The sequence below is a fragment of the Hyla sarda genome, chromosome 2 (genome assembly GCF_029499605.1).
Source record: "Hyla sarda isolate aHylSar1 chromosome 2, aHylSar1.hap1, whole genome shotgun sequence".
NCBI lineage: Eukaryota > Metazoa > Chordata > Amphibia > Anura > Hylidae > Hyla > Hyla sarda.
Window position 1 is genome coordinate 105,062,174 of NC_079190.1, and position 27,324 is coordinate 105,089,497.

Sequence of the window (27,324 nt, forward strand, 5' to 3'; positions counted from 1 at the left end):
TTCTGGGTCACCGGGTCACTGGAGACCCGATTGACCCGGAATCCGCCGCAGATCGCTGGACTGAATTGTCCAGCGATCTGCGGCCATCGCCGGCATGGGGGGTCATAATGACCCCCTGGGCCATATGCCCCGATGCCTGCTGAACGATTTCAGCAGGCATCGGGCACCGGCTCCGCTCCAGATGGTTGCGGGGGGCCGGTAAAACACATGACGTTCTCATACGTCATGTGTCCTTAAGGACTCGGAAATGGAGACGTATGAGAACGTCATGTGTCCTTAAGGGGTTAAGGTCTCTGAAGTCATTGGTCACCTCTTTGGGCCTGGCTACACTGTATAGACTGTACCATCTGTCACTCAGTAAAGCTATCATTGTCCTTAACTTGGCGTCGGACTCATTATTGCCCCTGTGCCTAGCCCAGGATCCAGCGGTATACCTTCAGGTGGTATTGAGGATAAACCATGCCCTGGCATCACGAATATACGGCGTTAATGCCATCTGCCCTGCATCTCACACCCAATACCACACAATTTTCATAGAACTAATTTCTTTTACCGTAAAAAACTAGAAGACTTTCAATCCAACCTGATCCCTCTTCCATCAAATGGGTTAATTATATAATGAATGAATGACTGGTGGGAGAGTGTGGAGGGGTTGGAGGAGGAGGGGGGTGGGGGGTTCCTTGATGACCCCAGTTCAGCACCCTGCAGCTGGCCAGGCATGGTGTCTTCTGACAATGAACATAGTCAACGTAACCTAATTTGTCCTCCCAAACAACCATATCGGAAGTGTCAACAAGGCAAGACGCTGGCGGTTCATAATTAAATTGTGTCTCCACTGTTTGCAACTAAATTCAATTGTCCTGTTTGCTCGGCTGCCATTGTTATGGATGCAGGAATTGTTTGCAGTGCTACAAATTCCTCATACTTAATGTCATTATGTATAGTAGAAAAGGCTGCAGGTTTTCCATGTGACCTATGAACAGGAGACTAGCACATGTGGACTAGACGCAAAGGGTAAGATGTTTCAGAGCTGTCTAAGCAAACAAGACAGATTCTTGATAAAATAATAGATCTTACTGGCGGGTTGTTTACAGTGTCAGACCACATACCCATTACATGCCCTCCCTGGATGAATGATCTGTGTCTTTTGTCTTGTGTTTCTAACACTACATTACTTTAGTATACTCTTTCCTAGACCATATGTGAGCTTTAGTTGTAGTCATCAAACATACCGGCCCGTCATAGTTATGACTGTAATAATCCAGCAGTTCTTTCTTTTCTAAGAGGTAGAAGCGGATCCAGCTGTGAAAACCAGACACTATTCCTTTCTTTACTTCACCTGGTAACATGATCAAAAACAGTAAAACAACCAAAAGAGATTTATTTGAATAAAAAACCTTGCATATTATTTCAAAATCTCAATAAAAAATCTTTTGTCAGTAAAAGACTTAGGATGTGTTCACACTATCAGGTTTTTATGAGCAGTTAGTGAGTTCAAAGCCAGAAACAGATCATGAATGGAGGACAGTTAGAAAGGAAAGACTGATATTTATCTTCTTTTCAGATTCATTTCTGGCTTTGTATTCAATAATTGCAATTAGAAACCTGAAAGTGTGGACACAGCTTTAGGGTCTATTCACACGTACAGTATTCTGTGCAGATTTGATGCGCAGGATTTCATGCTGCAGATTCTAAAGTAAACTAAATGACTGAATACAGCTTCAAATCCTGCGCATCAAATCTGCGCAGAATACTGTACGTGTGAATATACCATTAAGGGACAATTATCAACCAATTACAAATTTATCAGGAACGGGCATTCCTACGAAAAGTCGTTCCTTATAACTGACCTTGTAAAGATAAGCAACTAGCCGATGAAGGAGAAAAGTTTATTTTTTGGCCGATTACATTGCTATAGTCAGCCGCATGTCACCCTGTTTAAATGGTGTCTGCACGACTGACAAGGATAAAATTAAAGGGTTGCACAAGTGATCTGGGTAAATGGATTGCTCATGTGCCTTCACCTACATGTATCTGAGCTGTTATAAAACTCATTAAATAAGTGCTGATCAGCAAGATTGGCGCACTTTATCTGGACCCGCTGGAACCTATATTGATGTATACTAAGAGCCAAACAACCCCTATAACTGATGAAGCGAGTCTGAGATCATTAGGGATCCTAGAAATAGCACCATTCTTGTGTATGGGCTCCATCTGATATTGCAGATGAGCCTTATATATAAAATGTCTTTACTACACATCGAACATTGACAAGTGGATGCATGGTTTTGCCTATTTTTATAAAAAATAAATAAAAACACATACATACACAAAAAAGTTTTAAATACATAAAACAAAAAACAAAAACAAATGTTTAATGTTAAATTAGTTTTCTGATTAATAAAATCCCTGTCCACATGTCCTATTGTTACGCCGAGCGCTCCAGGTCCCTGCTTCTCCCGGGAGGGCACGCGGCGTTCTGCTCTCTGCAGCGCCCCGGTCAGACCCGCTGACCGGGAGTGCTGCACTGACATTCACGATGGGGATGCGATTCGATTAGCGGGACGCGCCCGCTCGCGAATCATATCCCAAGCCACTTACCCCTCCCGGTCCCCGGCTGTCACGTTCTGGCGCGCGCGGCTCCGCTCTCTATGTTGCGCGCGCGCGCCAGCTCTCTGAGATTTAAAGGGCCAGTGCACCAATGATTGGTGCCTGGCCCAATCAGTCTATTAGCCTCCACCTGCTCCCTGTCTATTTAACCTCACTTCCCCCTGCACTTCCTGGCCGGATCTACTGTTATGATTCGGCTAGCTGGATGTGGATCCTCTGTGTCAGCGAGGGATTGGCGTGGACCGTGTCGGTGGACCGGTTCTAGGTTGCTACTGGTTTTCACCAGAGCCTGCCGCAAAGCGGGATGGTCTTGCTGCGGCGGTAGCAACCAGGTCGTATCCACCGGCAACGGCTCAACCTCGCTGACTGCCAGAGAAAGCATTTAGTGTTGTCCAAAGCCTGTGTTCCAGATCTTCTGCTATCGCCATTGACTACGAACCTTACCGCCTTCCCCGACCTTCTGCTACGTCTGACCGTGCCTCTGTCTAGTCCTTCTGTCCTACGCCTTCTCAGCAGTCAGCGAGGTTGAGCCGTTGCCGGTGGATACGACCTGGTTGCTACCGCCGCAGCAAGACCATCCCGCTTTGCGACGGGCTCTGGTGAAAACCAGTAGCAACCTAGAACCGGTCCACCGACATGGTCCACGCCAATCCCTCGCTGACACAGAGGATCCACATCCAGCTAGCCGAACCATAACACCTATTAGGGCATTTGGACTTCATGGTGGGGTCCTAGCTCAGGATCAGGCTCTCAGCCAGAGCAGGGAACCGCTAAGTAAGAGCAAATTCCACTCTATAAGACAGGTGATTAACTTATTACATGTAAATATACACTGTTCCTGTGATAACTGTTGATCACTGAGGGTTCCAGGTGAGGGACCTACAGAGACTATCTGATTAATGGGGTGGGAATCCTCTTCAGAAGATAATCTCTGTACAAAGCGGTCATAGAGAACAGTAACTAAAAGCACTTTAAAGTTCCATTAGATCATTAGATCCTTTACATTAGAAAGGATTTAGAAAACAGTATTTGAACCAAAATTCTGGCACAAGATGTGTAAGACATGCTTAGAATACTTTTTTCGGAAGAAATAACTGTCTGAAGGGGGGGGGGGGGGTGGCATAGTGTCTAAGTTTAAGACATATTTATCATCCATTGAAAACTCACTTTGTTCCTAAATTGTTGGTAGACCATATTGAAAATAGTTTAAACAGTTCATACAATTATACAAAGTTGTGGTGCATGTTGGACATATTACTGGTGCACAGCATCTAACCAGAGAATAAAACAGATTTATTAAGTGATGTGCAGCAGAATAATAGTTATGCTCAAAAAAGAAGACAGACAGCCTTACAAAAAGGCAGATCAAGGATAGACAAAACTGATGAATTCGAGCCATCGTGTCCATTCTTGAACATCAAAATGATTTTGCTTTCCATTTCCAATCCATGTTACTTCATAACTAAAAGTCTCTAAATGTCATCATTACCCCGTACACCGATCAGCCATAACATTCATTATCTTGCTACAATGGCAACGTTCTCAGAGTGGGATATGTAATGCAGAAAGTGAGCAGTCATTTCTTGAAGGATCTGAGCAACATTCACAAGGGCCAAATTGTGATGTCTAGATAAAGGGGTCAGATCATCTCTAAAATGAAATATAGGGTGTTCCCGGTATGCAGTTGTTAATACCTACCTAAAGTGGTCCAAAGAAAGAAACCTGGTGAACGGTGTATGGTTTCAGTAATAGTTTGAGGAACATGACGAAGAGTTCAAGGTGTTGACCTGGTCTCCAAATTCCTTAGACCTCAATCTGATTCAGCATCTGTGTTGTATTGGGAAAAAAACCTTATCCAGGGAGGCCGCACCTCACAACTGCTAAGGGTCAGCTGCCTATGTCTTCATTTCAAAGACCATACGACAGCTTCGAAAGTCTTGTGGAGTCTTTGCCTTACTGGCTCAGAGCTTTTTTGTTTCATGAGGAACCTACATAGTATGGGTTTCAATGTTATGGCTGATCAGCATGTCTGTATATGCCGTATACATATTCTTTATTTTATAAGACTCAACTGGGAGATGGCCATACATACCCACAAACACATGTTCAAAGCCACTTGAGTCTTGTTCCCCAGAGGAACGAGAATAAAGTCCAAACCACATCTTCCTCAGGTCATCAAGAAACTCCTGCTCTTTTTCATACATTCCTGAAAATATAACAACACATACCAATACTTATATATGGTAACCAATACTGTATGTGTAACAGTTTGCTGAAAACTAGAGATCTGTGCGATCAAATATTCAGAGTTTTTGGACAGATGTATAAATATCACTTGCAAAGGGAAAGCTGTACATGGCAAACGGTTGAAAACTAAATACAACTAAAATACAAACAAGACAGATATGTCTGGCTGGTTGTTTTGCTCAGTTTTGAAATTTAGAAATATCATACACTACAGAATTTATATATTATTTGATGCCAGATTTAAATTGAAAAAAATGTCACTGTATACAGTATCATATAGATAGGTTCCAGCAGTCATGAACTTACACTCCTCAACATTGAAATTGCAACACCAAGAAGGAGAAGTTGTGAAATTATGGAAATCACAAGATGAATAGACAAGGTAATCATTTTCATTGGATTAAAAAATAGTCACAAAATATTCAAAATATCTCAATGAATTCAGTATTGAGTATAAGCGTCATACGCAGAAAAACACGCACTTGCTGTTCATGTCTTGGCATGCTATCAACAGTATCAATGATTGTATGAGGAAGGCTGGCAGCTACTTTTGCAATGGCTGACCAATAATGTTCCAGATGTACTTGATGTCCAAAGACACTGTTGGCCATGGTAGTAAATTTACAGCTATATATTGTACATATACAGCCTGGTGTTGTGCTTGAAAATGGCTCCTGGGACAAATAGAAGAAATGGCCATACCACTGGTTCCACAGCCAAATCACTGTAAGGGTAGGGTCACACATAATGGATCCGCAGCATATTTTATGATATGGATTCGCAGGTTACCCTACCCTAGCGTGACCCCTCTGCCTGTGTCCATGTGTAGCAGCAATCCGTTGCAACAATCACACACAGGAATCTGTGCGACTGTAGTAAACTGCTCACGCATGCGCAAGCAGTTTACTACAGTCGCACAGATCCCTGTGTGTGTGCTCGTAGCAGTGGATTGCTGCTACATGCGGACACATGAGCAAAGGCAGGGGGCTCACTCTAGGGTCGGTCTTCGGTGAATTTGTAGCATAAAATACTCTGCAGATAAGTTACGTGTGACCCTACCCTAACACTGAGTTGTTAGTGTAGCTGGAATGAAGAATAGAGGGGCCAGCTACTGTACACTATGCCTCCCCACACCATAATCCTGGGAGTAAGTCCGATGTGATGTTTCAGTGTGAAGGCATCTTCATACACTACACACGTGGTCTCCAGACCAATCTCTGGCTATCGTTGCATTTCAGACAAAAGTGGGACTGATCGTTGAATTGGATAGACCTCCATTCCAGCCTCCATTGCCATCTTGCTCTACACCATGAGTCTTTGAGAGCAGAGCCATAGGGTCAATGGACCACCTGAATACCTGCCCTAGGCTTGGTATGTGACATCTAATTTTACTCACAGTACAGAATAAATCTCTGTACCTTATTCTTCCAGTCTGCTGATCCATCCTTGCAGAGGAGTGCATCTTGCTGTCATTTCAGTTCTGCATTGGCCTCCCAACCACTGGGACAGGATTTGTACAGAGCTGACATCTAGGACTGTGGAGGGCCTTCATCATTGTAGGTGTAAGTGAAGCCTTCATCATTGTAGGTGTAAGTGAAGCCTTCATCATTGTAGGTGTAAGTGAAGCATTCATCATTGTAGGTGTAAGTGAAGCATTTTTCTACACTTTTGTTTGTGCTGGTAATGTGTAGGAGCACCAGATTTTTTAAAGGGGTACTCTGCTGGAAAAAAAATTTTTTAAATCAACTGGTGCCAGAAAGTTAAACAGATTTGTAAATTATTTCTATTTAAACATCTCAATCCTTCCGGTACTTATCAGCTGCTGTATACAACAGATGAAGTTCTTTTCTTTTTGAATTTCCTTTCTGCCTGACCACAAGTGCTCTCTGCTGACATCTCTGTCCATGTCAGGAATTGTCCAGAGCAGGAGAGGTTTGCTATAGGGATTTGCTCCTACTCTGGACCGTTCCTGAAATGGACAGAGGTGTCAGCAGAGAGCACTGTGGTCAGACAGAAAGGAAATTCAAAAAGAAAAGAACTTCCTGTAGATCATATAGCAGCTGATAAGTACTGGAAGGATTAAGCTTTTCATATGGAAGTAATTTACAAATCTGTTTAACTTTCTGGCACCAGTTTATTAGAAAAAAAAAATTGCCAGTGGAGTACCCCTTTAAATGATCACAGGGCATTTGATAAATTTTGTGGAGGTACACATTTCCTGGAATTTCACTCTTCACATACACCAAAAAGCTACTTTTCGGTGGTTTTACACCTTTTCACAAAAAGTCTCAGCTGCCACGCCCCCTCCCATAGACTTGCATTGAGGGGGCGGGGCGTAACGTCACATGGGGGCAGAGTCGTGACGTCCCAATCTCCCATGACTGTGGTCATGAGGCGTTAGGATGAGAGCCTCCAGCACTGCCGGAAGCCGCAACAGGTGGGTGCTGTACCCGAGATCCCGGGGGGTCCCCAGCGGCGGGACCCCTGCGATCTGACATCGTATCCCCTATCCTTTGGTTAGGGGATAAGATGTCTAGGGGCAGAGTACCCCTTTAACCTTAAAAAGTGTAAATCAAAAAGACACAAAAAATAGCCTGAGGTGCAGCGGTGCGCCAAAATAGAGACAAAGTTGAGGAGTGTATATTTTGTGGTGGGATGACATACTCATATTTACTAATATGTATATGACTTATATACAATACAATGAGGCATCACAGTGGAATCCCTTAAGGTACCACCAGTATAAATCAGTTTGTTTAGTGGTTGTTTTGGAAACTCCTTTTCTAACAAAAATACCATAATCATCTTGAAAAAGAAAATATTATTTCTGTGAAATTTCACCATAATATAGGAAATAAACATATGTAAATTTACCTTTTTTGTGAAAGAATTTATAAAGCTCCTTCATAACTTTTGTTTTCAGAATTTCCTCTAAAAATATATCTTGCTCCTTAGTTTCCTCTTGTGTGAAAGTTTCATCTGTTCCCGTCTTTCTGTCATAGTTGTCCAGCAGAGCGATAAATGCTTTATACGTTGGCCTTTTAAATATCTCTTCATTCACGTACTGGTACAAGCTGTTAGAAAGAAGAGTATGTGTAATAAATCATCATTGGCCACCACAGTCACTGTCACCGTCACCAGTCCTAAAAGGAAAAGACGCTTATGTCTTTATACAGGATCCAGCTAAATGGAGTAGTGCAGAGGTCCAGGCTCTCCCATTAAAGGGGTACTCCACTGGAAAACATATACATTTTTTTTTATCAACTGGTGCCAGAAAGTTAAACAGATTTGTAAATGACTTCTATTAAAAAATCTTAATCCTTCTAGTACTTATCAGCTGCTATGTGATCCACAGGAAGTTCTTTTCTTTTTTAATTTCCTTTCTGTCTGAAAACAGTGCTCTCTGCTGACACCTCTGTCCATGTCAGGAACTTTCCAGAGCAGGATAAGTTTTCTATGGGGATTTTCTCCTACTCTGGACTGTTCCTGACATGAACAGAAGTGTCAACAGAGAGCACTGTGGTCAGACAGAAAGGAAATTCAAAAAGAAAATAACTTCCTGTGGATTATACAGCAGCTGATAAGTACTGGAAGGGTTAAGATTTTTTTTCAATAGAAGTAATTAACAAATCTGTTTAACTTTCTGGCACTAATTGATTTAATAGAAAATGTTTTCCAGTGAAGTACCCCTTTAAGAAGAACCCACAGCATATGTTCTGAACAGAGAGCAAAATGAAACACTTTTGGCCTTGGTTGGGTATATGGGGTTCTATGGGTCTGTTTAATGCATGACCCCGACCTGTCCTGGGGTTTGCATTAAACAGACCTGGCTGTACACTCCTAAAGGGGTATTCCGCCCCTAGACCTCTTATCCCCTATCCAAAGCATAGGGGATAAGATGTCTGATCGGGGGGGTCCCGCCGCTGAGGACCCCCACGGTCTCGGCTGCGCCATCCCAGATATTCAGTGCACAGAGAAAACTTTGCTCCGTGCTGGATAACTGGCGATACGGCGTGGAGGCTTGTGAAATCATGGCCACGCCCAACTCATGATGTCACGGCCATGCCCCCTTAATACAAGTCTATGGGAGGGGGCATAATGTCCCGCCCTCTCCCATAGACTTGCATTGAGGGTGTGTGGCTATGACATCATGAGGGGCCGTGATGTCACAAGCCTCTGGGGCTGCACCCGATGCTCTAAACAAATGCCAGGTGCAGCAGGGAGATTATGGGGTCCCCAGCGGTGGGACCCCCACAATCGGGGATAAAATGTCTAGGGGCGGAGTAACCCTTTAATGCAGTGTGAAAACAGCTGGAGACTGCAGTTCTGGTTAACAAGTGTTAGTATATATCATTTGGCCGCTGAAAACCTGGGCTGTGTTGGCACTTACGGCTCTTCACACAAATCTTCTTTATGTTTGGTGTTGTCGGACATTTCCTGTTTGTTCAGCACGATATCGGACTCTGCCGCCTTGTTCACGTCTGACTGGTACAAGATCTCAGACACAGCTTTTATCTCCTCTTTGCTGATATCAGTTCCTAGAAAGAAAAACGAAATGTATTTAAACTATTTGTGGAAATCATGATCACTTTTCTAAGGTTTCCAATATACTACGCAACTATTCCTGAGAAGGGATGGACACCACAACGGAATCTGATAGTACCCATTATAGGTCAATATGAGACACCAGTGGTATTCATCATCCCTCATGGCTTTTGTTATAGGTGAAAGCTGCAAAGCAAATGTAAATCTAAGGCCGGTTTTACTGCGGAGTAACAAGATGACATTTTTACTTTCATATTACTACTGCAAGTTCCAGCCTGACCACAAGTCCGATGACCCAACATGACAGTGTGAGTTCAGGGGGTTTGGCTGGATCTTATGAAGGGAATACAGACACAAAATGTAGCCATATTACATCCGTGTGAAACTGGGCTTAGTTCATGTTCACACACAGTTTTTGGTCACATTTTTCCCCACAAAAAAGGCTGTTTTAAGTAGCTAAAAAAGGCTGTTTTAAGTAGCCGTCTTTTGCGAAAAAGCAGCCATCCATTCAAAAATATTGGCCGTTAAATAATACAATGTCCCTGATTTACTAAGAGTGGAGTGTAGGTTTCTTTGTGGGTTTTAATTCCGCACCATTTTTTTTATTTTATTTTATTTTTTTTACAGTATTTACTAAGGTTTCCCTAAATTTTGCACTTTTCCCTATGTTTTGCTTTGGGTTTTCCCTTCAGCTCAAATCCACTACATTTGTGTAAATCTGTGGAAATCTTAGTAAATATGTTGGGGTTTTATGAAAATGTCTGGGACACGGCCCCTTTCCAGTGGCCACACCCCTTTTCCAGGTTTTCTCAGTAAAATGATGGAGCAAATTCTGGTGCACATTTTGGCGCAAACAGAATCTGGCGCACAACCCGACAAAACATGTCGGGTTTACAATAGTAAATCAGGGCCAATGTGTGTATTACTAGTTGATTTTCCAGTGAGATCTATTGAACTTAATAACTGAAAAACTGACTTTTTTTTTGCTGTCTTTTGTACCGTAAAATGACAAACTAAAAACAGTTTTTTCATACATAAGATAGGGAAAAAAAGGATGAGTGAACATAACCTTATAGTGCTAAAATACACACCCTGCAATGGTGTTGGATTGGACTGCATAGGTCAAATAGGTAGAACTGTCCCTGGGAGCCCATCCTAAAGTAACTTTTAAATATTACCTGTTTTATCATGTTTTATCATCCTAGTCAAGATGATATATATATATATATATATATATATATATATATATATATATTTTTTTTTATTTTTTTTTTTTATAGTTTCTTTCTTCTTAATATTGCAGGAGCCAGAACAATTTTTTCATTGATGTAGCCAAATGGCATGATTTTGGGGTACATATCATACACCTAATTTACTTATTTATTTTTGGGTGAAACTAACTAAATAGTACTTTTTTTGGGTTGGGATGATGGAAAAATGTCACATAATTTTTTGTTAATGCCATACCCTTACATCATATGCAACACATACAGTATATACTATGTTTGTTCTATATGTGATTACAGATGCAGGATAAAAATAATAATAAAAAATAAATATATATATATATATATATATATATATATATATATATATTCCTAGCCTATACAGTATATTGTGGGTGTAACAGAGTACACACGCTTGTTAACAAGCGGTAGTGCACAAGCATTCAGCCTCTGCACTACCGCCTGTTAACAAGTGTGTGTACTCTGTTATGCCCACAATGAATTGGCGTTGGATTTTTGCTGCTGCTGGTGAGTGCCGCTCTCCTTTGTTTCTTTTGCTTGATCTACACCTGCACCTTGTCAGGAGCCGAGCACCACGAGTGCGATTTGGGCTATTGTGTAGTTGGTGGATTACATTGATAAACATTAAAAGAACAGTATATAGTGTAGTAATGACTCTCACTTGGACTTTCTTTGCTGAATAGTATAATTTTTTTTACTATTTTCACTAAATCATTTATAGACAGACAGACATCTGACTACATCTCATGGCCAGGGGTTCTCAACCTTTTTTGCCTGAATACCCCTTGACAGCCCATTCCCAAAAAATTGTACCCCAATATTAGAGACATTTTGTAATGATTATAGTATAATTCATATTTCCTCTATAAACAGGCCCCCTGTTCCTCTCCCTATCTCCGCAGTCCCCCGATTTTCAGGTGACGTCTTCTCTGACCGGAGTTGTTTGCTTTTCTTTTCTTCACTATCTGGCCTAGACCGCCATTAAGATTTCTCCCACACAAGACTTCTCCACAGAACCAGCCAAACAAACATTTTAGGCTCCTTTCTGCAGTACAATACCCACCTTTTTACAAATTCCCCATGTTTATTGTCACACACAGTAATAGTCCCCGCTTTGCATCCCCATAAAATTGTTAGGTCCCCTCTGTGCCCCCAAATATAGCTGTGGGCCCCCAAACTGCCCTCATCTATAGTTATAGGCCGCCATACTGTCCTTCTTTGGTGCTCCACTGCTCCTCTGGTCTTCAGACCTATTGCTATGGCTCATAGCAGTAGGTCCCTGGTCTGCAGGGTCAGTGGAGCAACAAAGCTGATGGTAGTTACTGTCCACAGCAGACCAGTACCCACGCTTCACCATTGCTGTCCTCTCCTGCTCCGCTTCTCAGTGCAGTGACGTCAGTCTACCATTTCTTTCAAAGTAGTCCAGACTGGTATCCAGTGGTTATGGCTGCCATTACTGATTTTTATTTCAAGTACGCCCAAAGGGTCCAAATCTAAGTTCTAGAGTGAATATTTTCTTTGTTTAACTGTGTGAAACATCTGTTTATGGTAATGTTAGTCTAGTCTAAGTTCGGACCTGATCAGACACATCACAGTATGCGTGTCTATTACATCCGGTGACTCACAGGTGACATTTTTAATGTGGAGGAGAATCTTCAAATACCCAAGAAGACTAGAGGCTGGAATCTCTGCCAAAAGTGCTTCAAGTAATAGTAAAGGGCCTGAATACCTTTGTTAATTCAACATTTAAGCTTTTCCTTTTAAATAAATAAGCAAAGTTTTCTAACATTCTGTTCTTACTTTGTCATTATAGGGTATAGAGTGTAAAATGAAGGAGGAAACCAAGATTTTTTTGTTTATTTTAGCACAACATAAAAACATGTGAAAAAAGTGAAAGAATTGGAAAACTTTCTAAATGCATATATTATGACAAAAACTTCCACATTTACCTGCAACTGGACCCAACAAGACCCAACATAAACTGAGCACTGAGCCTGTATTAATTTAGTAAGTGAACCCTTTCCACATTGATTCTATATTGACAAATGAAGGATCTTACCTCTGTGGTAATTGCTCTCTTTGTTGCCATCTCCTTTATTGTCATTACTGGCCCCTCTGCTGCATAGTTTACTGTAATCGCTGCAACAATTTTCAAATTTTTCACATTTATTGTTACAGTGACAATGATGTTTCTTGTTGAACCTCTCACCACATCTTCCTTGACAGGAGGTATCTGCACATCATGGAAAAAGTAGAAAGTGATCACTATTTTATACTAAGCCTACAACTGCACAAGACTATGCAAATTCATGGATTGGGAAGTCACTTTCAATGATGCAGATATTCCATGGAGAATAGGGGGCACAATCAATTAACATTCTATTAAATCCCTCCAACTTACAGTCTTACAGCTGGGGAGATGGGGGGGGGGGAGCACCAATTCATCATTTTATCTACTATTTAGTGGATAAGGGATTGATTGCCCCCCCTAACTCATGGACTCTGGAGGTGTCTTGTTGTATCTGGCACCAGGACGTTAGCAGTAGATTCTTTAACTCCTTAACGACCAAGGACGTAAATTTACATCCTGGTGCTGCGGTACTTAGCACACCGGGACGTATATTTACGTCCTGTACATGACCGCGAGCATTGGAGTGATGCCCAGAACATGCGTGGCTGGTCCCGGCTGCTGATCACAGCCAGGGACCCGCCAGTAATGGCCAATAGCCTGCACGGATGTCTGCCATTAACCCCTCCAATGCCGTGATCAATATAGATCACAGCATCTGCGGCATAAATATCTTCGGTCGGAAATATGAATGATCAGATCATCCGAAGTGCTGCCGCGTCGATCCAATCATCCAAAACGGCGTACGGAGTTCCCCTCACCTGCCTCCACCTCCTTTCAATGGTCTTCTGCTCTGGTCTGAGATCGAGCAGACCAGAGCAGAAGATGACTGATAACACTGATCACTGCTATGCCCTATGCATAGCAATGAACAGTATTAGCAATCGAATGATTGCTATAAATAGTCCCCTATGGGGACTGTTAAAGTGTAAAAATAAAAGTAAAAAAAGTATTAAAAAAAGTTTAAAAAATGTGAAAAATCCCCTCCCCCAATAAAAATGAAAAATGTTCTTTTTTCCCCATTTTACCCCCATAAAGTGTAAAAAAAATAATGAATACACATATTTGGTATTGCTGTGTGCGTAAATGTCCAAACTACTAAAATATAATGTTATTAATCCTGAACGTACGTAAAAAAAAGGGCAAAATTGCTGCTTTTTTGTCACATTTTATAAAAAAAAAAAATTATAAAAAAAAAGCATAAAAGTTTTATATACACAAATGGAGTATCAAAAAATTGGCCTTCAAACCGCTTCTTATACGGAAAAATTAAAAAGTTATGGGTCGTCAAAATAGAAGTGATCATGCACCCCGTTTATAATCAGTCCCCGAAGCCTGTTCGCTCCGCGTCTGATTACGGGCGACTACAGGGCGGGCGGCGTGTGACGTCACGCCTGCGCTGGCGTGTGACGTCACGCTCCACCCTGCAATGCAAGCCTACGGGAGGGGGCGTGATAGCTATCACGCCCCCTCCCGTAGGCTTGCATTGAGGGGCGGAGCATGACGTCGCACGGGCGGCGCAGGCGTGACGTCACATGCTGCCCGCCCTGTAGTCGCCCGTAATCAGACCCGGAGTGAACACGCTCCGGGGACTGATTATAAACGGGGTGCCGCGTGCATGATCACGGGCGTCCCCAGATGCGGGACTCCCGCGATCAGGCATCTTATCCCCTATCCTTTGGATAGGGGATAAGATGTTTAAGCACCGGAGAACCCCTTTACGCGCAACAATAATAGAAAAGTATGTAATCATGGGTATCATTTTAATTGTATTGACCCAGAATAAAGAAAACATGTAATTTTACCGTAAATTGTACGTCGTGAAAGTGAAATCTTCAAAAATTTGCAAAATTACGGTTTTCTTTTTAATTTCCCCACACAAATAGTGTTCCGCTGAAGCCAGCGCTGGGAACTCGTGACATCATAGCCCCGCCCCCTCAATGCAAGTCTATGGGAAGGGGCGTGACGCCCCTTCCCATAGACTTGCATTGAGGGGGTGGGCGTGACATCATGAGGGGGTGGCGTTTGAAACAGTTTGTTCCAAACGCTGAGCAGCAGAGTACCCCTTTAAGTCCTGTAAGTTATGAGGTTGGTCCTTTATAGACTTATTTTTCAAGCACATGCCATAGATACTAGATCGGATTGATATTGTGAGAATTTTGAGATCAACTTGTGCCATATCCTAGGCTGGATTCTTGCTTTGTACCAGTATGTATATACCCTCAGATTTTTTTTGGGAGGGTTGGGCTGAAGAATAGCTGTAATGCTAAATTAAAAAAAAAAAATACCCTCTGCATATAGAATTCAATATGTAGTACCTGATTTATCTTTGTAAGAAGACACATGTAACTTGGAATCAGTATCTGTAAAATGAAATAACATATATTTAATAAAACAAACATTTATGTAAACTATCACTTTAGCTCAGAAATTAAGCCACATGAGGCTCTAGACACCACGTACTTTCATTATACATTGCACAGCTTTGTTTGTGACCTGGCAATAGTGCAGAATATGTAGAAAGATAAAAGGCCATCAGGATACTATTAAATATAAAAAGATGCATGGACTCGCAGAACCCAATAACTTATCATGGTGCGATACATACGGGTGCATGTAAGCAATGATACATATACATTCTTTGCTGCTTACTAAAGTATGGAAAGTATGCACAGTATTGCTACTCAGTGTATAGAAGCAGGAACTCCTGCCTTAACAGGAGTCCCCGCTCCTATACATTAGCAGAAATGCATGCACTGTATGCTGCTCATTTATTACTGTACATTTGTTGCTGCTCAGACACTCAGTGTACAAGAGCATCTAGTGCACTATTTCGATAGCATAGCATAGCACACCGCATGAAAAGAATAGTAAACAGCCTGTGAAGTTGGTGGCAGCAAAATCTGTAATATCACTGCTTCACAAAGCATTGATGCTTATAAATTGGTCCTTCTTACAAAAACATGGTAAAAGTTGTTTCAAGTAAAACCTCCTCAAAAGACACGGGGACACTCCCTCCAACTGTAGGAAAAACAGAGACAACAAGCCTTCTCTACCATAAGAACTGTAAATCCGGGGAACAGTCTACCTCAGGAACTGGAAACAGCAAAAACAACTGAGACCTTCAAGAAAGGCTTTGATGGTTTCTATAAAATAACTTACAATTATGTTAATGTAAAATGTATTTTCCTAAATGCTGATCCAGTCTGATCACCACCTGGGATTAGGAGGAATTTTTTTCTCTTTTGAGTCCATGTTGACCATTTTATTTATTTTAATTTTTTTCTGAATAAAAAGTTACCCATAACCTTTATCCCCATTTCTTCACTCTCTGTCTTGATGTTGTTTTATTAGCCATATATGTACAGTATGTAAGAATGCATCACAAAAATGTAGACAAATTATAATATTTAGCAATGCAACACTACCTGAACTGTCATGATGAGTAACTTCATTCAAGTCCGGATCAATATCTGTCAAAAATGGAAAAAGCTAATTAATATTATTTATAAACTAATGTTAAAGATTAGCCCATGCCACCCATGGAGAGTATAAGCAATTGGCATCTGTAACATTTAACCCCTCAGAGGTTGTGCTCAATTCTGACAAAAAATAAATAAATATATAATATATATATATATATATATATATATATATATATATATATATATATATATTATTTTTTTTTTTTTTCCTGGCTCCTAAAAAACAGGAATAATGGCTGGAGCAATGTGGGTGAGAAGTTATTTTCTGACATAGGAAGATACCCACAGACACACAAAACAAATTCACTTTTGGTGATTTCAGAACTGAGTAAACAGGTAAGCAATGCTATGAGCCTCTGCAGCATATTATTTTTTTTTTCACCTTTTGTGTTTGCTTTTAGAGCAAAAAATAAATAAAATAAAAAAAATTACATTATATTAACTGAGCCTAAGCCACATTCAGCAAAAGCAGCATAATCAGCCTGCTACACAGTCAGATTCTATTATCCCAAAAAAATGCAGGCACTGTAGTTACCGCTGCCATCCACTAGAGGGAGAAAGACTACTTAAATCCATGCTACTACACACTCACTTTAAGTTGCAACATATTAGCCCAAATAATAATCATAATGTGGATGTAGTAAACAACAACCTGTCAAATATTTCCTTTGTTGATAAACAGAACTTTTTGGCTTCAGGGCTCTATAATGACTAATGCCCCCCTGGCACAGGATGAAAGCAGAGGATTGTGTGGTAAAGCTTACTGTATATCTAGAAGCAGAATCTTTAGCTTATAAATTAGCTTTACAATACATAGACATTGTGTATAAAATGTTTTTTTTTTGGCTTTTCTGATTTTTGTTACAAATGAGAGGGGTTTTTATGATACTACTTTCATCACAGATCAACAAGTAGGCATTTATTGTACAAAATCCTGGGAAGTACCAGAAACAACAAGCTAAAATGTAATTGTTATTAATCCACAATTAATATACCAAGGGATCAAGTAGAAATATAGGGAGAGATTTATGAAAACCTGTGTGAATGAAGAGTGGTGCAGTTGCCAATGGCAACCAATCCAATAACTTATTTAATTTTTATAATGGCTACTGACAAATGAAAGAAGCAATCTGATTGGTTGCTAGAGGCAACTGTACCACGCTACACTGTATTTGCTAAATCTCCCCAAAATGTATAAATACTTATTGTGATGCCTGCTTTTACATGAATAGGATTTGGTTATAGACACATATGTAAATTTTTGCTGAATGTTCATTTTCTTAGTCATGGATGACTATGGCCATGGTACCCATTTCCTGCATTTTTAAGCATTTTTACAGCTCAATATAAGTGGGAACATGGCCATAGAATCGTTTTACGGTCTTGACCGTCCCATAGTTGGCATACTTTTCTCCATAATGGGTAAATAAATTGCTTAGGACCAAGGACGTATGAGTACGTCCTTGGTCCCACTCCCGTGATATAACGCGGGGTCCCACGGTGACCCCACATCATATCACGGTGGGCCCGGCGTCATAGTGAAGCTGGGACCCACCGCTAAAAGCTGAGCCACGCGGCTAAAAGTAAAAAGTGCCGGTTAGCTCAGGGAGCTGTTCGGGATAGTGGCGGCGAAATCGCTGCATCCCGAACAGCTTACAGGACAGCGGGAGGGTCCCTACCTGCCTCCTCACTGTCCGATCGCCGAATGACTGCTCAGTGACTGAGATCCAGGCATGAGCAAACGGCAGAATCATCGATCACTGGTTTCCTATGAGAAACCAGTGATCAATGTAAAAGATCAGTGTGTGCAGTGTTATAGGTCCCTATGGGACCTATAACACTGCAAAAAGAAAAGTAAAAAAAAAGTGAATAAAGATCATTTAACACCTCCCCTAATAAAAGTTTGAATCACCCCCCTTTTCCCATAAAAAAAACACAGTGTAAATAAAAATAAAAATAAACATATATGGTATCACCGCGTGTGAAAGTGTCCGAATTATAAAAATATATAGTTAATTAAACCGCACGGTCAATGGCGTACGCGCAAAAAAATTCCAAAGTCCAAAATAGTGCATTTTTGGTCACTTTTTGTATCATGAAAAAATGAATAAAAAGCTATCAATAAGTCCTATCAATGCAATAATTGTACCGTTAAAAACTTCAGAACACGGCGCAAAAATGAGCCCTCATACCGCCCCATACGCAGAAAAATAAAAAAGTTATAGGGGTCAGAAGATGACAATTTTAAACGTATTAATTTTCCTGCATGAAGTTATGATTTTTTCCAGAAGTACGACAAAATCAAACCTATATAAGTAGGGTATCATTTTAATCATATGAACCTACAGAATAAAGATAAGGTGTCATTTTTACCGGAAAATGTACTGTGTAGAAACGGAAGCACCAAAAAGTTACAAAACAGCGTTTTTTTTTTTATTTTGTCTCACAATGATTTTTTTTTTCTGTTTCACCGTAGATTTTTGGGCAAAATAACTGACATCATTACAAATTAGAATTGGTGGCGCAAAAAATAAGCCATCATATGGATTTTTAGGTGCAAAATTGAAAGAGTTACGATTTTTTAAAGGCAAGGAGCAAAAAACAAAAGTGCAAAAACGGAAAAAACCCCGGTCCTTAAGGGGTTAAAAAGTGTCTAAAATTTATAATAACTGTGGTGTAATTCATTTAAGGATGGGTGTAGAAGAGGAGAACATAGCTAAAGAATTATTGGTACAAGTATGGGATAGTATGAAGTCAGCAATAGGGATAACAAGTAGTGTGTGGTGTACCCCCATATGGGAAAATGAGAACTTCCCAGAAATAAAGAAAATTGTAGAATATGTGAATTGGGAAAATAAAGGAATTAGGTTGTTAGAGCAGGTTTGCACAAATGGGAAAATAATAGATTGGGAGTGTTTGAGTGAACGCTTTAATCTAAAAAATACTAATTACTTTGGTTATGTACAGTTAAAAGACGCCTTGGGACAGGAAGAACCGAAAGGGAAATTAAAGGTAGGGTGTTATCACATTATAGAATATATTAAAAGTGCACAGGGGGGGAAAAAGAAAATAATGAGTACACTATATAAAATGTTAGGTCAGAAGGGTTGGGAGGACGTAGTCAAATGGTTAGGACAGGCACTTGATATAGGTGGAATTTCAGAAGAAGAGTGGAAACTGGTGTTAAAGAATATTAGAAGAACAACGATTAATGCAAATAATAGGGTGTCTTTCTTGACGTTAGTATATCGGGCACAGTACTCACTGCAATTTTTGTATAAAATTAATGTTAGGGAAAATGCACAATGCCCCAAGTGTGGGTTTGAGGGAAGTAATTGGTTACATATGATATGGAATTGCACAAAGTTGCTAAAATTTTGGAGTGTGGTGTTTGAAACTATTAAAGTTAGAATAGGTGTGGTCTTGCTCTTTGAACCTAAGGTCGCAATTTATGGACTAGAGATAGCGGGAACTAAGCATACAGATCGTACACTTGGAGTATTAGGAGTGGCAAAGAATTTGATTCTTAGGAAATGGTTGGCCCCAGCGGTTCCATCAAGGGAAGAATGGTTAGGAGGTATAAATAAGGTTAGAACTTATGAGTTATTGCTGTTTAAGGACAGTGAAAGAAATGAAAAAATCGAGAATAAATGGCTACCCTGGGAGAAAGGAGATAGTGAAAAGGAGAAAAGAGTAAGAGAGGAGTAGGGAAAGGAAGGAAGTCAATGGATTTCGGGCAGGCTGTCTTAAGGGGAGGGAGGGAAAAGGGAGGGGGAGGGGTTTTGTTTTTTTTCTTTTGTGATAATGATGTAAGCATTAATGGACTTTGTATGTATTCAATTTATAATAAAAAATAAATAAATAAATAAAATAAAAAAAGGATGGGTTCACTTCACAATTTGGCCATTCAATGGATGGATACATCAGAAAAATATTAAAATCGGGTGTTGACTTATCTGTGCTTTGATCTGCCCCTTTGTTTTAAATACCTATGGTTTTCTCTGCTTGTCATATTTGGTGAACCTGCATATGAAGGTTTGTCCCATTAGCATAACCAGCCTTATACCCTCTCTACTGTATGTACCAGACTAGGGACATTCTATAAGAGCAAATCCTACTCTTGTGAACTCAGAGCATCCTTGAAATTAATGTCTGCCATTTATTTTATATACACATTTAGTAAAAGGGGATACGTATTTTCCTTAGGGAGGAGTGCTGATGGCTTTTTTTTTTAATCTCCATACACTGGAAGTGGTGCTCCTTCCTAAGGAGAATACTTATCCCCTTTCCTAGTCTACAACAGGCAAGGCAGAACACCTTGCTCTGTACTGACTAGGGGGAAGCACCCCGGATCAGCTGACTGCAGATGGGTGCTCTTCCCTTCTGGGGAGAATTATGGCTTGGCATACAATCCCAATCAGTTTTTGAGACTTTGTAACTAGAGCTAAAGTTGATTTTAGGGAATGCTACCTGTGAAGGTGGTGTGATGAGCTGCTCTGAATATTATATATATGAAACAAAGATCCTGGAGTAAAACCCACACAAACATGAAGTGATCATTCCCAGTAAGTTGCCACTTTTCTCGCATAAAAATACCGGCCATGCTAACTTGCATAATTAATTATGCATGCGTAACATCACAGGATACACATATGCAGGGGAAATTTTGTCCTTTCTGTCATTTCTCCTTATGTGGGCCTGAATGAGGGCTCATTTTTTGTGACCCAGTTTGTAGTTTTTAACAGTACCATTTTTGTTTTGATGTGACTTTTTGATCCCTTTTTTTTTCCAGTTGGTTACTAACTACAACTCCCAGCATGCCCTGATACAGCCTGTGGTTCAGCAGCTGCCCCAAACAAAAACTAAAACTCCCATCATGTTGGATTATATAGAAATATACAGTATAGGTCAGTGTTTTCCAACTAGGGTTGCCTCCAGCTGTTTAAAAACTACAACTCCCAGCATGTTGGATTATATAGAAGTATATAGTATAGGTCAGTGTTTTCCAACTAGGGTTGCCTCCAGCTGTTTAAAAACTACAACTCCCAGCATGTTGGACTATATAGTAGTATGTAGTATAGGTCAGTGTTTCCCAAACAGGGGTGCATCCAGTAGTTGCAAAACTACAACACCCAGCATGCCAGGACAGCCGTTGGCTGTCCGAGTATGATGGGAGTTGTAGTTTTGCAACAGCTGGAGGTGCTCTGGTTGCGAAACACTGGTATAGGTAATGGTGCCACATTCCCGGAGTTGGGGGATTGATTGGATAAATACCGGCCATTGCAGTGCTGGTACTTTTAATATAAAAATACCGGCAGGGTGGCCAAAATACCGTCTGTGTCGGTAAAATACAGGCCAGGTGGCAACACTAGTCCCAGTTACACAGATAGATAAAACTAGGGCAGTTCATGATGTAGAATGTGCTAAGCTTCAGTATTATTGCATTTATTGATTTTTCTAATTGATTTATTTATTACTTTATAATGATCATTAAGAACTTTTTCTCTTACAGGAGCAAATGGAATAATCTTCACAGCAGTCTCCAAAGCTTTCGCAGTGCGCATTGCATTGGCAGCTGTATGACTTGTTTGGCTTGTCTCCACAGCGATTCTTACACGAGTTCTTACATCCTATAAAAAAGGGAAAAAAATAAATAATTAAATAATCTTGATGGCTCCTGATTTTTAGGGCTCAGACTATCTTAAATGTAAAAAAAAAAAAAAAAAGTGATAATACAGTGATCATGCTCTCCCATAGAGATACATGGATGAGGGGGGGGGGGGGGAGGGGTTATTAAGCACAATTTTGTGCAGTGGTTGACAGTCTCCTTGAATGGAGTTGAGATCGCTCTGTGCAGGAGGAGAGCTGGGGCGCCGGGCAGGAGATCTTGGGGGTTCCCAGCAGTCGGACCCCACGCGATCAGACACTTATCCCCTATCCTTTGGTAGTTTGAGCCCTTAGAAATCCTTTTTCTAGACCATACACTGTATTAACCAAGCATTACATGGTGCTATTTACTTGTATGTCTCTGGTTAGTGCATGTGTATGAAACTGGAAACACTCTACAGCATTGTTTTGGAGGGAATTGCAAGGAAGTAATAGCAGGCCTACATATTATACTGCTATTTGAGCACCACACTGAATGGCAAGGTCTATTGGTGCCCTATGCAGCTAGACAACATAGCTATAAGACAATTTATAATGTAAGATAATTTGCCCCTTTGATAATATAATACTCTGCAGTGGTAGTCAGGAAGGTGTTGGGGCACAGGCCAGTTCTAGCAGTAATGTCTCCTCTTCAAGTAACCCTCTTCACTAACTCCCCATCCTTGCTGTAAGGAGCTTATAAAGCTTATACACCATATCGGGGCAGGGTGTAAGGAAAACATTGTAAGGAAAACATAACATTTGAAATATGCTCTTAAGTTCATTTTTAATCTTTGTGTACTCTAGTTTCCTGGCTTCCATATTTACAGAATGTGTCTGGTGACATGGGGGTGCAAGGCAAACTTGTCAATTTGTGACGCCAGGGCACCGTTAGCCTATACATGGTCCGTGGTGGAGACAGCTTCTCCTGGGCCAGACACAGGGAGTAAAGAAATACACCGACATCGGGTTACAAATAACTTCCTTTTACTGAGCAAGTGTAGATGAAACAACACACAGTACGGAGCAGAGTAGAATGGATACAGTTGGGAGCCCTGTTGCCTTGCTGGGACTTATGGTGCTTTTCACCCACTTGAATTATAAGGACTGAGACTTGAGACTTAAAGATATCCCAAGCTGACTAGGGTTGTGATAAGGTCCAATTACTAACACTGCCAGGGTTTGACCAACTGTAGGGGGGAACACTTGCAGAATGGCGGGGCTGACTTGATTTTGAGTTTTGCTCAGGCTTTCCTCTGGACTCACCACACATGTCTATCACCTCTTTTCCACACTGTATCTCAGCATAAACTCGGGCAACTCCCCACCCCCCCTACACTATATACATGAGAATTTAGGGGTTCCCATTGGGCAGGCAGGGTCACCTGGTTACCACTGCATTTCTTCCTTAAAGTTATAGTACATAAAGAACACAAAATACAGTGAATATAATAAAGTACATGAACATAGTGAACATTTTAACAGTGGGCCCAACACAATAGCAGCAGGAATGTCCAAAAAGATCCACAGCCCACAGGACAGCCTTCAGTGCTGGGACACCACATTTGTGTTAGGACAGATCTGTAATAATCCATTCTGATCTGTTTGATGGGTTTTCTTTACCCATTGACGTCTGTCAGTTATATGTTCTTTTCTTTTAATATAGCACCGAATTCTACATTTGTCTGTTAAATCAATATAACCCAATGGTAAAGAGCTGATACACCTATGAAGTGAACACTCTGAATAGTTTATTATACAGACTACACATTGAATATCATTTTGAGAGCATGTTAGTATCGGCACACTTCATAACATGTTCTACTATATTTCTGGGAAATGCCCATTGCAGTTTATTATGACAGTGTAGACCACCAATGATACTCAACCTCAGTACGGAAGGGGGATGGGGAACATCGTCTTCTGTGAGACCTCAGGCCCCATCTGCCAGAACAGCTGGATGGACACTTCTGGGGATCTGTGCTGTGAGGCGATGTAGGGCAAAGCTGAGTAAGTGAGTTGTCTCAGGGCACAACACAGTACTTGGCTGGGAGCCCTTCCATGAGACGTTCTGACAGTCTACCTGGGATTGGCAGAGGGGCCTCTATGCTACACACTGCTGTTTCCCAGGACATTTTCTCTAAGGTAACACAGTTGCATTACAATCATCTGTAGCTTTCTGCCGCAATAGTAGCATAATTATAGCCTTGGAGCAATACACAGTGCTAGATCCAGTTTAACTAGATTTCTCATACTTTATCACTTGTATAAAAGTATGGCACAGGCTTTAATGGAACACTGTCAAAAAATATTTTGTTTCATAATAATAACATATATATATATATATATATATATATATATATATATATATATATATATATATGTACATTGTTGAAAGTGCAAATAAGGACAAAATTAGACATTACAATAATACACACTGTACAAACAAGAGGAGTGAGGACCCTGCTCGTGAGAATTTACAGCAGTGTTTCCCAACCAAGGTGCCTCCAGCTGTTGCAAAACTACAACTCCCAGCATGCACGGACAGCCTTTGGCTTGCTGGGAGTTGTAGTTTTGAAACAGCTGGAGGTGCCCTGGTTGGGAAACACTAGTTTATAGTCTATAATTTGTTTGCAATTTTAGGATAAAGTAAGGCTAGGATTATATGTCCGGTGTGCGGCATATGTAATCCCAGCCTAAATCTCGACGCAACTGATGCCACAAGTGATGCATGACAGCATGCATCAGTTGTCATCAGTTGTGTAGCATCCAGCATCCTTTTTTTCTGAACACCGGACGGAGGAAAGCAGGAGGATGCGTTGCCCTGTCCGGTACCGATCCGGCGAGTTCAACCATCCGGCTTTCAAACTGAGATGCCAGATGATTGTGAACTTTCCCATTCAAATGAATGGGATCAATTCTGCTATTAGCTTCACTCCAGGTGCCTGACATACATAAAGGAGGACTTAGTGAATAAAGAAGCACTTTCTACACATCTACATTATATTGGGAGAGATTTCTCAAACCCTGTCCTGAGGAAAAGTTGACCAGTTGCCCATAGCAACCACTCAGATTGCTTCTTTAATTTTTGAAAAGGCCTGAAAAAAATGAAAGAAGCGATCTGATTGGTTGCTATGGGCAACTCAGCAACTTCTCCTCTGGACAGGTTTTGATAAATCTGCCCCTCTGCGTCTATATAAGAAAGAGCAGCTAAATAAGACCCTTGCAGTGTCTTTTTTGTTCCCTAGATAGCATATATGTAGCCTTCGCCATGCTCATTGCTCTTGAGAGCCTTCGGCCTGCTGCATTACAACAGTAAAGTTTAGTGATTAATCATATTGTACTTTGTCCATAAATGGCCATGTATACTGTCGGCATCAAAAGTCATTAGGCCAAAAGCGACCTCACGAATATAAGGTGTATAGTAGTGTACATAGTTGTACATGTGCCAAACCGGGTATTAGAACTCATATACACAAGATTTAGCATAGCAGCGAACTGGAGCCCTTTTATAACATTGTGTAATGTAATAACATTGTGTAATGCCACCCACAAGTTGGTGCATACTTTACTTGCGATTATAGGACACGCACATAAATGTAGCAGTGCTAAACTTTTTCATTTCGCAGCGTTTCAGCATGTTAGCTTTGCTTTACATAGGGCTGCCTCATAAAGATTCCATTTTATTTTATAGCTGGGATACTGCTGGAGAAAGATGTTATATATCATACCAACCATTCAAAATGAATAGACAATAATGGAATTCATTTGCTCCCTCAGAGTAGTGGCGGCCCCCGAGGGCCCCCTCTGCCACTATACTATGTGCTGCAGCAGCAGCTCTTGCTGACAGGTCGGGCCTCTGGACACTGCCTGAGGGCCCGGGCCTGGGGGGCGCTGATCATTGCCAGCACATTTATTTTTTCTTTAAACTATTTTAATGCCAAGTTTAACTTCAACATGTAGGAAATTTTAATCATTACTTTGAATAGTGAGTAACAAAGGGGCAGTTATTTTCTCCTATGGATGATATGAGTGTAGATTATATATTGTGCGATTTAAAGGGGTACTCCAGTGGAAAACTTAAGTTAAAATGAACTGGTGCCAGAAAGATAAACAGATTTGTAAATTACTTCTATTAAAAAATATTTATCTTCCAGTACTTATTAGCAGCTGTATGCTACAGAAGAAATTCTTTGCTTTTTGAATTTTTTCTTTGTCTTGTCCACAGTGCTCTCTGCTGACACCTCTGTCCGTGTCAGGAACTGTCCAGAGTAGCATAGGTTTGCTATGAGAATTTTTCCCTGCTCTGGACAGTTCCTGATATGGGCATCAGGTGTCAGCAGAGAGCACTGTGGACAAAACAAAAAAGAAATTCAAAAAGAAAAGAATTTCCTCTATAGTATACAACTGCTAATAAGTACTGGAAGGATAACAATTTTAATTTACAAATTTGTTTACCTTTATGGCACCAGTTGATTTAAAAAAAAAAAATGTTTTCCACCGGAGTACTCCTTTAACTATGCTTACAGTATGTATGCAGCTTTAGCCTACACAATTACTTGTAAGGGCAAAGAGCATTGTTTCCCATCCAGTGTGACTTTAGCTGATTTAAAACTACAACTCCCAGCATGCTCAGACAACGTTTGGTTCAGGAGACTAACAGATTTATCAGGTTTCCCTTGTATAAAGTGTTGGGTTCATGGTTTGTAGAGAAGTTGTTTGTTATGATGTAGTTCGTGCTAATGTAAACTCTGTACCTTTATTATTTGATAGCGTCCACAACACAAATAAATGTGTTGGGTTATGCACAGTTAGGTTTATGAAAACTAGGAAATCAAAACATGACAGATTTGTAAATTACTTCTATTAAAAATTCTTAATCCTTCCAGTACTTTTTAGGGGCTGTATACTATAGAGGAAATGCTTTTCTTTTTTGATTTATCTTCTGTCATGACAACAGTGCCCTCTGATGACACCTCTGCCCATTTTAGGAACTGTCCAGAGCAGGAGAAAATCCCCATAGCAAACATATGCTGCACTGAACAGTTCCTAAAATGGACAGCAGAGGTCAGCAGAGAGCACTGTGGTCGTGACATCAGAGAAATCCAAAAATAAATTTCCTCTGTAGTATACAGCCCCTAAAAAGTACTGGAAGATTTTTTAATAGAAGTAATTTACAAATATGTCTTTCTGGCACTAGTTGATTTAAAAAAAAAAAAAAAAAAAGTTCTCCATGGGAGTACCCCTTTAACCCCTTAAGGACCCATGACGTATGCATACGTCATGGTCTTTTCCTGGTCTCCGCCGCTTGCCCGGCGGAGATCGGAAGCTGATCCCTGCTGAAATCCTTCAGCAGGGACTGAGGGCAAACGACGAGGGGGGCCATGTAGGCCCCCCATGTCGGTGATCGCCGCAA

At 40.8% G+C, this 27,324-nt stretch overlaps 2 protein-coding genes across 5 annotated transcripts in view; one reads left to right on the plus strand and one right to left on the minus strand.

The window, feature by feature from the left end:
- The window catches only part of ENDOU (endonuclease, poly(U) specific), a 72,330-nt gene that overhangs the window by 5,628 nt on the left and 39,378 nt on the right, over positions 1-27,324 (minus strand). For 3 of the 4 annotated variants that reach the window (XM_056562764.1, XM_056562763.1, XM_056562760.1), the window contains exons 2-9: positions 21,773-21,892; positions 16,206-16,250; positions 15,096-15,140; positions 12,709-12,882; positions 9,248-9,395; positions 7,732-7,931; positions 4,703-4,816; positions 1,233-1,339 (exon numbers count right to left, since the gene is read on the minus strand). In XM_056562764.1, the coding sequence (XP_056418739.1) occupies positions 1,233-1,339; positions 4,703-4,816; positions 7,732-7,931; positions 9,248-9,395; positions 12,709-12,882; positions 15,096-15,140; positions 16,206-16,250; positions 21,773-21,892 (953 nt within the window). Of the gene's footprint in view, positions 1-1,232; positions 1,340-4,702; positions 4,817-7,731; positions 7,932-9,247; positions 9,396-12,708; positions 12,883-15,095; positions 15,141-16,205; positions 16,251-21,772; positions 21,893-25,129; positions 25,199-27,324 lie in introns of those variants that run through there. The other variant, XM_056562761.1, reaches the window with a different exon arrangement.
- The window catches only part of TESPA1 (thymocyte expressed, positive selection associated 1), a 91,052-nt gene continuing 87,527 nt past the window's right edge, over positions 23,800-27,324 (plus strand). Inside the window, exon 1 of the mRNA XM_056562770.1 lies at positions 23,800-24,053. The gene's annotated coding sequence lies outside the window, so the exon portion shown is untranslated. The remainder of the gene's footprint in view (positions 24,054-27,324) is intronic.